We start from the raw sequence: 12,299 nt of genomic DNA, 5'->3' as shown, positions 1-12,299 counted from the left end.
AAATTTTTTTAAAAATTCTAAAAATTTTAGTAAAAAATTCAAAAAATTAAAAAATGAAAATTTTAATAAACCTAAAATTTATTAAAATTAAAAAGAGTCACAAAAACTAAAAAACTGAAAATTAAAAAAAAACTAAATTTTTTTTAAAATTTTTAAACTTTTAAAAAATATATAAAAATTAAAAAAATGAAATTCTTAAAAATTCTAATTTTTTTTTAAATTTTAGAAAAATTAAATAATGTAAAAATATGAAACATTCTAAAATTTTAAAATAAAAAATAAAAAATTCAAAAAATATATAAAAAAATTAAAATTGTAAGTTTAAAAAAACTAAATATTTTCAGAATTTTTATAAAATTTCTATTTTAAAAAAATTTTTAAGATTGTTTATTTTAAATATTTTTACGTTTTTATGAATTTTTTATTTTAAGAAAAATTTATTTTTATTAAAATCTTTGTTTTTTAATTTTTTGAAATTATTTTGAAAATTTAAAAATTTTTTTTAAATTTTGAGATTTTTTAAAAGTTTTTAAGTTTTCATAATTTTTTAAAAAAATTTTAGATCTTTTTTTTATTTTTTTTGAAATTTTCTTTTAATTTTGACATGATATTGATAATATAATATTAATTGAACTATTTTGACACCTATTAATATCTTCTTAAATGTTTACGTTACATCAATAAATTAACTAACAGTATTAATTTTAGGTATCAAAATAAATACCAAAATAAATGATAAAATTGACAATTTTATTATTTTAGATACTAAAATTATATAATTCTGAGACAACTTTTATATTTAATCTTTTCTTATATATTATAATTAGACCCACCAAAAAAAAATAAATTTTGGACCGTCACTGCACTGTTCCATGTGATTTTCCTGGGTGGCTGGGTGCATGCCAGACGGTACGCTTTCACAAATCTGCAGAATTTATTGATCACAATATGAAAGGGGAAAAGATGATTTCTAAATGTCAATGCGAACCATTCTTAAACTGAAAATGCTCCAGACAAGCATTAATAACGAGTTTAACCGTTGTTAACCACCGTCACCTATCGCTAAAACTGTAATTTATCGAATTTGAGTTAATATAATATTAATTTAAATTTAAAGTATTAATTTGAATTTAAATTTAATTTAAAATGTAAAATTCAAAACTTAATTCAAATTCGATCAAATTTTATTTTTTTAACTTAAATCTAACTTGAGATAAAAATCGAATTATTCAAGTTCGTTCGATTAATATGTAAAAATAAAAATTAAATTTTATATTCAATAAAAATTTGATTATTTGTGTTCGAATTTAAGTTCGAGATATTTTATTAATTAAAATATATTAAAATATAAAAATTTGATTAAACTCTCAAACTACTTAACTGAATATAAAAATATTCGAACTCGACTCAATCGATAAGTTAAGTTACTCGAGTTTAAACTCAATTCAATAATAATTGAATCTAATTCAAATTTTATTCGAATTAAATCCGAATAATTTACGAGTATTAATGTATTATTTACATCTTTACTTATCATCTTCCTTATTCAACATTTAAACTGCTAGGTTACCAGCCAATCTGTTTTATTAGGAATTGATAATCCTGAAAGTTAAGCCAAAAGCATGGAAGCGTAGTTTCATTCAGGCCACTCGATTGTCGGGTTTACTACTAATTATATTGTGATGACGTTTCAATTGAAAATCAAATTTACTGGATCCCCATTGATATTGAGTTGTTAGTTATCTTATTGTTGGCATTGATTAGGTTAGCAGGTTGGTAATTTCTTGACTGGTAATAATGTCATAGACTCAAGAAAGAGTCTTGGATTTTACATCGAACATAATAAAAAAATTATTGAAATATAAAAATATTCACATCATCTCTTTCTTGAGAAGTGATTTTTGTAAGATAAAATTATGCGACCAAAGGAGTCAGAACAGACAATACCTCATAAGAGTGTAAACCGTAGTAGTTAGATTGATCCAGGACGCCGGATGAGTAGATGTCCAGGTCTTAAAGTCGCATGAGTTGGAGCTTAAGTCTCGACTCATGACAAATGATATCAGAGTCAGCTCTAAACCGTTTGATTTATGTCAAGCGCCTCGAAAGAGATAAGTAGGATGATCAACCTCTATGACGAAGACATCACGAGATTGGGTGGGGAGAATGTCAAGATCTAATGAAGAGTCCTGAATCTCACATCGAATATAATAAGAGGGTTTTGTGAACCGTGGCAAGTAGATTGATCCAGGACACTGCATGAGTTGGAGTTTAAGTCTCGACCCGACCAAGTGCCTCGAAGAAAGTAAGCAGGATGGTCAGCTTCCGTGACGAGGACGTCATGAGATTAGGTGGGAGAGAATGTCAAAGACTTAAGAAAGAGTTCTGAATCTCACATCGAACATAATAAAAGGAACACTTGGATATAAAAAGGTTCACACCATCTTTACTTTTTGTAAGATAAAATCATAAGGTTAAAGAGATCAAAACGGATAATACTTCATAAGAGTGTGAATCGTGACAGATAAACTGATTTGAAATATCAAATAAATGAATATTAAGATCTTAAAATTACATGAATCAAAATTTAAATATCGATCCATAACAATAGCATCAATTAATCCGTAGAATCCTAGCAAAAATCATAGTCATCCGTTGCAAAAGAAACATTGAATAAGTCAAGTCACCTGGTTAATCCATCTGGCCACGTTATTCACACAGCATCGTTACCCATAGGCCGAAATTCTTCAGGTTCAATATCTTCTGGAATGTCAACAGACCGCAGCTCTGCTGCCCAGTCCAATCATCCTGTTTTAAACCAAGAAAAAGAAGACTAAAGAGAAGGAAAAAAAAACGATGAAACTAAATTTTAAAAGAAAAAATATAGGAAAGAAGGCAAAGCACAAGGACTTGTAGCCTGTGGAAACATTTGAGTCCCACGACGCAGGTGGAATGATCAAGACCATTTTTTCTTTTAAAAAAGTTACAATTTGTATGCTTCAATCAATAGTCAAATGGTCTATAGAATAGCATTAGATTGCTAGCAAGGATTACTTTCTTAGCTCCTAATCTTTGGTCCAATGGTGTAACAAATGACTTTGATCGCTTCTACCATCTTAGATTAATTTATTTGACATTGTAAAGGCTACAAGTATATGAATTTGACTGTGGACTTTGAGTGTCTTTTGTTCTGGTCCTACACTCCAATTTGTTTACAGGTTTTTTGTTCTTAGACGTAAGAAGCACAGTAATGAGTCAAAATCCTATTGTAGCAAATAATTTGTTGGACAATTTTGAATTATTTCACTTTGATTCAGAGAACAAAAGCACGCGCTGCATGGAGATATTCAAGCATTTATAAGAAAATGGGTTGTATTCTAACTTTGCAACACAAAAGGAGTGAAAATTTGCAGATTTCATAGCCAAAAAAACTTCTGATAAGATTTTTCAGGTGGTTTTAAGAAAACGAATAGTAAAAATATCCATAAAGCATATAAACACAAATAAAATAATACTTCTTTTCTATACATTATTGAGCACAACAGCAATATCATCTATTTTAAAGCCATTCTATTTTCTATATATTTGGAAAAAGCAAAGAGATAATCATGCTTTCTGCCAAGGCTTTCACGTTAAAAAATCTCTCTTGATTGGAAAGAGAAGCACTTGACATGTTGGCTTTTTTTATAATAAAGCAGCAAGAGAAAGTTTCTGTTTTCCTGGGTTTTACTGTTAGATAAGATATGAAGTATTACCTTCGAAAGAGGCAGCTTTTGGTGCAAAACAGCTAAAAATGGACCGATTTGGTGATACCCATATCGAACTCTCCAGTTTTTGAGGCTGAAAGAAGCAGTTGGAAGTTGATGGTTGAAATCATTTCTCAAATGAAATCAATTTTACGATTAAGGAACAGGGTTTCAAGTAAGGACTGAAAGTAGTTTCATTAGTTGTTGCCAATATAAAGCAGATGTTTAAAAATTCCGAAATGCTTTCGGATTCCATAATAAAGTGTAATTCGAAATGCTTGAGGCCTTCTGCTGCCTGCATACAAAAGACAAAAAGGGCATGTTTGTCTCCATCAGACCGTTAATGGCAGTGTACCAGAAAGAAAATCAGCGCTGCCAAAATGTGCAGAGTGACCATTTTCTCGAATACAATTCTTCAATGAAGTAGCACATAATTTGTCAACAGATTAATATCAACGACATTGTGCCTGTTACAGAACACCAAATCACCAAGGAAGAGTAAGATGCAAAATTCTAACCTCTTGTTAAAGGGTTAAAGAAGAAAATAGAAGAAAAAAGATGTAACCGAATATAATTCGCGATTAATTCATATACCCTTCTTTGAATTAAAGAAGACTAATAAAAAGCATCCATACATATATTTTCTCCATGATTAAAAGTCTACTGCTTCAAATGTAACTAGGATGTTTTAGGAAATGAAAAATGCCTCCTACAAAGATGAAATCTCACGTCCAAGGCCCCCTTTAACTAAAATGAGAATTGTGCCAGCAATCAGCTACCCAAATATTTTAGCTGGAAAATCTAGTCTGCAATACAAATAATCACCTTTAGAAAGTGATTAGGAAAAAATGCCCTTACAAAGTTGGTGAAACAATCAGGGGTAAGCGTACCGCAAGAAAAAGAATAATCATGAAGCAAATTGCAATCCTGTAGTTTAGAATGCCCTGCACTAATTTAGTGCCAGAGCTTGCTACAGAATCCATTTCGTGCCCTCTTGCTAGATATGATATCTGAAAATGAGTCAACCAACTGCCCTGCCAAGCTACTAGGATCATCAATCAGGGTTTGAATGAATGTGTTGACCACCCTACGTTCCTGCTCAGTTGACCTCAAGCTAAACCATGTTAGTAATTTCAATCTGAATTCCTGCTTAATATGACCCTCACATTCTAGCAATCTAATTATCTTGACACAGGACTCGAAATTCTCATCCAGGGAACCTGAATCATTTGAGATTCGAAATGGTGACCCATTTATAAGAGTGCTATCACAGTCATATGTCTCTTCATTTGAGTTTGCTGCTCTTTTCCTGCACAATTCCGTATGGGAATCAACAGCAGGCACTTCCCCTATTGGCCCATTAGTCCAGGTCTGTGAATCACCACTACCATGTGATCTTGCAAATCCATTCTTCTCTATTTCATGCGAAGCAGCATCATCATCTGCCTCCACTGCCTGTTCCAAAGTGCAACCATTGTCTTCATCCCTTGAGGACTCAAATGGAATCAGTTCTTCATTTAGATCAGGCACCGAGACAACATTTAAGTCCAGCCCACGTGAAACAGACGGCGTATGATCCTCTTCTCGCACTTCAGGCTTAATAATTTTGCTTGCTCCACAGCATTTTTCTATATCAACACTGCAGAACTCTTCAAAGCAGCCTTGTTTTTGAGCCCAAGCAAGACGCAAGAACTTTCCAAGGTCTCGAACCTTAAATCCAGAAGAACCAACTGCTGTGAGCTCCTTTGAACCTATAGAACTTCCTTCAATAAGGGTATTCTCTTTCTTCCTATTCATGGCAACCGCCGAATTAGGATTCTTGCGGATTATCTCTACACTCTTGGTGAAACATTTAGCCTCAGAATGGCCCAAGTCACCAGCTTCAGTATAAGAAACAATACGAAAGGTGTACTCAGTACAGGGCTGCAGATCAGATATCAAAATCCTTCTCTGAGTTCTTGGAAAGACACAGATAGGTTCTTTGGTATGTGTCTCGTCTCTACTCTTGAGATACCAGAGCTTGTAGCCCTTAATATCATCAGATGATGCGGTAGACAGTTCAATTAGAATAATTACAACAGATGACGATGTCACTTCTTCAAATAGAAACCTGCAAGCAGCAGGACGTGAATCTGCCCAAAAAGGAAAAAGAAAGAGTTTCTTACATAACCAAATTGAAAATAACCAACAAGAAATAAAAGAAGCCATTTTGGGTTCTCACCTTGGCACTTTGGGTTGGTATTAGACATGGTCACTAGCCATTCATCTGCTTTTTCAATTGCAAGAGAGCAGAGTTTCTGTATATCACTAGCAATAGAAAGCCTGCTGACAATTCCCCGAGCCATTTTGGCAGAAACCCCATTCACAGGGCCTACTTCTGTTTCTAGTTTGGCCTTCGCATTTTTCACAAACTCATGCAGTTCTTTAAAGCAAGAAGTATTATCTAGGAGCCTATAACTCAAGTATATCCTATAACAAAGTACATCCAGGCGGCGAGCATCCTTAGCAATACTTAGCTGCTTCTTCCAACATCTGCCAGGAGCAAGCAAATCACATCAACCCTGTCAGCCCAAAGCCAAAAAGACTATACAAGAAAGATAGAATAACCAGTAGTTACCATATTCTCTAAAACCTGATTCATCACATTGAGATCATTTCCAACATCAAATTTGTTACAAGCAGCAATAAATATGTAGACTGTAATGTCTCTTTTATGCTAACAAAAACAAGAAAAAGGATTTCCCCAGCCTCCTACCCAAAATTTGACACAATGACAAACACGGACATCCAGAAGAAAAATAAACCACATTAATTTCGCTGGACAAATTAAAATGTCAACCAGACTGAACTTGAAACATGACTTGTAACAACTTCTATGGAAATAAAAGCAGTTTGTAAGGTTAGGGAGAGAGCAGAATTCAGCAAGCTGAACAAGGAATGAGCTGCAAGCCAATTACTTACCCAAGTATACCTGAAACTTTACCGCAAGAAGCACAACAATAACTACCATCTAGTTGCATCAATTGGCCAAGATCAACAACCCCCACCTTCTCACATTGAAGTGCACACTCGATATGGCATGACAACCCACAATAGTCCCCCTCACTATATTCAGAGGTGCATACCAACCAAAGACTAGGGTCCTTGTTGTCATCAAATAAGTGACAGATACAACATGAGCATCTCTTGCAAAATGTGTCATCTATGGACAGAACAGCTCTGCAGGCAGAATTTTTACATATCCATGAGTTGGAAAATCCATGATCTGAAGGCTGCTCAGAAGTTGGAAGCACCCTCATCGGGTTCTCCCCCTTTCTGTTTTGCTTCCTACAGGAAGGCTGACTGTTGGCAGTGGATGAGGCCTTTCTTGACTCTGACTTCTTAATTGTCTTGTTACCCAACTTTAAAGCTTCAATCATTTTGCTCTTTGAAGAAGCTGAATTCTTCTTGTCTTTATCAAAACAGGTTCGCAGAAGCTCCTTTCTTGGACCGGATTTCAGGAACTCCTGTAGGAGTTCCGGACTTCCCGAAGCATCATCTGAATGTCCATTTTTCTCTGGGGTGCTTTGCACACTGGAAGAAAGACTTTGTAAGCCAGAAACTGCACAGAGAAAAGAAACATGAGAAAGTCTCTGGTAGGGTGGAAAAAACATACTAAGAAATAAAACCAAAATTTCAGAATGAGGAAAAAAGATGTCCCCGCCTTGAAATTTTCAAAGACAGTTTTCAGGGGAACAATGTACTCATACTGAAGATAAATTAAGTCATGAAAGAAGCTGAGCTTCAGCATTCTGTGCCAAGAGCATGAAACATAACATTTTTTCTTCTTCCCAGTGAACCCCCATTCATGAACCCTTTTTTCAATGGTAAGTTGTCTAAGATGGATGGCTTTCATTTTGGGTATACACTTTTTGGCCCTGTTCTCAGGCCTATGATGTCTGTAACTGTCACAACTCGTACCTTTCTAAAGACTTTTGCATTATCAGCAAGAGTAATGATTAAAGTTGGCATCTACACTCATTATCTAAATTCGCTATTGAAAACTGCCAATAGGTTCTCAAAGGGAAAGTATCTAGATGAAAAGGAAAATTAATTGCAAGATTTCAATAAGTCTAACAGCACCAATATTGAAAAAAAATAACATATTAACATCATTACCAGCAGAACAAGACAGATGATGCACGTATAAGGAATTTGTATCTAAAGTCTAAACAGTTTCGGGAATACTGATAATCTGATGTCTAAAATGACTAGAAATAAGAGGAACAATAATGAAAATGGAATCAATCCACATTAGGCTGCTGAACGGTCAAGTGTTATTCACTACAATTTTCAGCAAGGATTAGCATATAAATTTATTAATCCATGACAAGTTGCAATGCATCCAATTTCCACCCAAAAATTAAGGGAGAAAGAAAGATGGGGAAAAAAAAATCCTATCTGGTTCATTTTTTCAAAAGATTTCTCAAACGAATTATCCAAATTCAAATATGCAAGACCCAGAGTACAGCTATCTGCATGCATCTAGACCCTATCAAATCTAGAAGATCACATCATTTTGTTAAGCAACAAAAGAAATAAAAATACAGAAATAGCAAGCAACTTTAAATAGGAATATAGGATAGCATCCAAGTGAACCAGATGTTCCTAGTATTTACTAGAAATTTAGATTGGTATATGAGTAAAATAAAATCTTTCAAAAGAGAAAAAGCATCTTTTTTTTTTAAAGAAAAACCATCAGATAAATAAAAGATATCCCGTTTCTTAAAAATGAAAGAAAAAAAATTGACAGCAACATGCACAGGTCTGTTACAACCAAAAAAAAAAATTGCAATAAAAGCTAATTCTATTATGAATTAAAGAAAAAAAAGGATACAAAATTTTCATTCCGAAGAAAAATGGCCAAGAGATACCTGATAGACACCAATCCTTCTTTATAATTGAAAGAATGAGAAAAAGAAAACAAATTGTAAGAATTTCACACTGGAAGAGCATCCATGAAGCAGGCTGCAGGAGAGGTTCACAAAGCAGCCTGAGTTAAGTTATCCATACAGTTAGGGTTCCAAAAGAATCCCTTATATTTATATGCTGCATAAAGAAAAATATCTATTTGGACAGGGTTTTTATTGGACTGGATCAGGTCATGTAAAGATCAGTCAACGGTTCGAACAAGATTCAATTATCGACAGAGTCAGATTAATAACCAGATTGGCGAACAATACATACAATTCACAATGGTTTTATAATTCTACCAAAATCAGAATCATAGAGAAAGCTGTAAGCAGATTACTTGTAAAGACCAGTGACATTAACTTCCTTGTAAATATGCATACCATCAAACTTTAAACTAAATAAAAAAGAGAGGTAAGTGGTTTAATTTTCATGGAATTATTGGGAAGAAAATCCTCCAACTCAAGCTGGCAAGACCCTAAATATAGGGAAGCCTATAGCCAGATCTCCCTTCTTACTCTGGCAGTCACAAATTTTTCTATGGTTGGTTTGATTCATCCACACATGTCACTTGTGCATCTTATTTTAAAGGCAATTTAAAATTCTGATTTGGCATTAAAATTAGTCATAATATTTTTCCATCAAAAGCATAAAACTTACTGGGAATGTAGAAGCATTTGCCCACACACTTAGATTGAGATTCAAGATTAATTTTGTCAGTACAGAAGAAACCAGCAAATTTATCATACAATACCATAAAAATCATGCAGAAAAATATGTCAGAAGAAACAAGGGATTCAGCAGCATAATCTAAAAACTGATCATAATACTACTGTAATTTATTGTATAAGCTCTTAATTCTACTAAAGCACTAAGCGGAGCTAATCATAGCCATTACTCACCCTGCAACACACACCCATGCCAGAATTTGTTGCAATGATCTCGTAATAAAAATGGAAAAGAGGAAGGAAGTAAGGGAGAATGGGGGAGATTGCATATATATTGAAGATGATTGTCAATGATTTTCATTGCACACAATCATTTCATCAGCCTCCATCAATTAAAATCCAGTAAACACCGTTATACATCCTTCTAATCCATCCAAGTTATTTAAAGTATCTTTTCCCAAAATCAGCTGTCTTTGATACCTCAAACAATAATGCAAACATCACAACATAAATCTAGAGTGACTTAACTATCTTATTACTCTGCTTTAACAAACAATCTCTTCTAAGAACAAGTGTAAGCAACAGATAGAGAAATAAAAGAAGGCAGTTATTGAAAAGAACACAAAGCAAATATGAAAATCATACCTTTAGCAAGGTATTTATCTTCTAAATCCATAATTTAAATGTCAAAACAGCAAAGCTTAGCTCTCCTCCTGTCAAAATTAATCAGTGTTGACTCTCAGCATAACAATGAATTATCAATACTAGACTAATTCCGTATATACCAAAAGACCAAAAAAAAAAAAAAAAAACAGAATCCCTGCTTCCTCATCAATGAAACCAAAAAAGAAAACAAAAAACTAATAAAAGCTTTCCTCCTATCTGCATGTGGAAGAATATTTCATTTTTTATTTAAAATTTATTCTTCCTTTTCCTGTCTCAGCAATGCAGCTCACAACCAAACCCAGAAAAAAAAGACAACAAGAAATAGCAAATTGACACTTAAAATCTTTGCATCAAAAACAAAAATTATATTTTTTTCTCGTTAAAACAGAATCCATTTTTAAAAAATCCAGCTTTCCAAACCCAACAAAAAAGATTTAAACTTTTTCACCACATTTGGAAGCTCCATTCAACAACTGGAAAATAAAAAATTGATTGCTTTACATCATGAAACACATGGAAGAAAAAATAAAAAATAAAACAAAAATAAATTTCGTAAAGAAAAGCTTAGTTAGAAAGCAAAATAACAACAATGCCTGCAAATTTAACAGTGAATAAGTTAAAAGGAGAAAAAAAACCAAATAAAAAACGGAATAATAATTCAAAAATAAGGAAAATCAAATGCAGAATAAAGAAAAGAGCGTAAATTTAAAGCGGTTAACTATACGAAAAAAGGAACGTAATTTGATAGAATCACAAGCAACAAACGAAGAGCAGAGCCAACAATTAAACGAGGCCGGATCTGAGCAAATAAAAAAAACAAAAAATTCCAGAAAATAAAACAATTTAAAGATAAAAATAAATCTAACAAGAAATATATATACCTTCGTATAATGGGGAGGAATCTAGGGTTTTAGCGAAGCCAAAACCCAAAAAAAAAAAATTGCTTTGAATCAAAAGAGAAAAAAAAAAAAACGAGAGAAAGTTTCTTCGTTGTTAGTTGGATTTTGAAGAGAGAGGAGAGAAAGCTTGTATGAGTTGCCAACGCTTTGAGGCTAAAAAGTTCAGAAGAGACTCACGCGCAACCCAAAGAGCGTTAGATTTGTTGGTTTCTGGTTGTGCAGGAAAAGTACGTGAAGCACGGTTTCATTTTCTGATTGATGCGTGATATAACAGCAGCTGTGGTAGCGCGTGATTGATTGTTTTATCCGTAGGCTATATTTATTTATTATTATTTTATGAATTTAGGGTTTGCTGGCAAAGAAAGATGATCAAATCAAAATCGTCGAAAGTTTAGCACCGTTGGATCAGGGCCTTTCTACTGGCTCTTTTCTTTTTTATTTCTTTTATTTTTTTTTAAAGAGTCCTTTTCTCTTATTGGGGAATCTAATTTCGTTTTTAAACAGTTGACTAAAGACTAATGGATTAATTAATAATTTATAAAAAAAATTAGACATGTGATGTTGTCACGATATTAATAATTTATATATTTATATTATATTTATAAAAAAATTACATAAAATAATTTATGTTGATATGAAAAATATAAAATATTTTTTATTTTTATTAAATTTATATATAATTTATTATTCAAATTTTAAATCTTATTATTTTTATTATATCAATATATTATATTTTAAATTATTAAGTCTAAAAAACACAAAGAATTAATTGGAGAATTTTATTTTATTAAATTTGATCTGTTAATAAATAATTATACCTACGAAGTTAGTTAAAATATTATTAAAAAAACTTTTTTATTACTATCAAAACAAACAAAATTTATATTTAATATATTATTTTATCAAATTTAATAAAAAAATACATTAATTGTAAATTTATTTTTTAAAACATTATTCATTCGGTATCATTATGTACTAATTAATATTTTTTTATAAAATTTATGAAATATTTTATTTATAAAACCTAAATTCAATTTCATCTTAAGCTGAATAATTTATAAAATTTCATTAAGGCCTCGAGCATGCCTTTGTTTGGGGATGAAACAGTATCTCCTTACCTAAACTTTTATGTACCAAAAATAATTAATATGAATTCTAAATTAATAAGTAAACTTAATAAAATAAAATATGATATGAATATAATATAAAAAATAATATAATTTAAAACTTTAATAATAATATATAAATTTAATAAAATATATTTTTTATATTCGTATTATTTTTATATAAAATATAACGTAAATATGTAAATTTTTATATTTTATTCTATATAAATTATAGAAAATTCCCACAGGTGGCGGTAGAATCTT

General features: G+C 31.8%; 1 protein-coding gene across 12 annotated transcripts; it reads right to left on the bottom strand.

Moving 5' to 3' along the window:
* Positions 1-1,826: 1,826 nt before the first annotated feature.
* On the bottom strand, positions 1,827-11,029 carry LOC111303228 (VIN3-like protein 1). 12 transcript variants are annotated; one of them, XR_016326718.1, is made up of 9 exons: positions 10,912-11,029; positions 10,010-10,077; positions 8,660-8,753; positions 6,708-7,347; positions 5,968-6,278; positions 4,341-5,878; positions 3,756-4,213; positions 2,688-2,808; positions 1,827-2,322 (listed from the first exon to the last, which is right to left on the bottom strand). XR_016326718.1 is itself a non-coding variant. In XM_022899334.2 (6 exons), the coding sequence occupies exons 3-6, from the start codon at positions 8,739-8,741 to the stop codon at positions 4,701-4,703; spliced, it is 2,211 nt and encodes a 736-aa protein (XP_022755069.1). In that variant the 5' UTR covers positions 8,742-8,753; positions 10,010-10,077; positions 10,912-11,029; the 3' UTR covers positions 4,308-4,700. The 12 variants fall into 12 exon arrangements, 3 of the variants coding, with proteins under 3 accessions (XP_022755069.1, XP_022755070.1, XP_022755071.1); XR_002691735.2 differs by lacking the exon at positions 1,827-2,322 and having other exon boundaries at positions 2,518-2,808; positions 4,341-4,552; positions 4,637-5,878; XR_016326719.1 differs by lacking the exon at positions 1,827-2,322 and having other exon boundaries at positions 2,518-2,808; positions 8,660-8,778.
* Positions 11,030-12,299: the final 1,270 nt, after the last annotated feature.

The sequence above is a fragment of the Durio zibethinus genome, chromosome 13 (assembly GCF_047325235.1).
Source record: "Durio zibethinus cultivar Kanyao isolate XHJ-2024 chromosome 13, ASM4732523v1, whole genome shotgun sequence".
Classification (NCBI taxonomy): domain Eukaryota; kingdom Viridiplantae; phylum Streptophyta; class Magnoliopsida; order Malvales; family Malvaceae; genus Durio; species Durio zibethinus.
The sequence above is the reverse complement of the archived record's forward strand: the minus strand, read 5'-3'. Positions and strand labels throughout refer to the sequence as shown.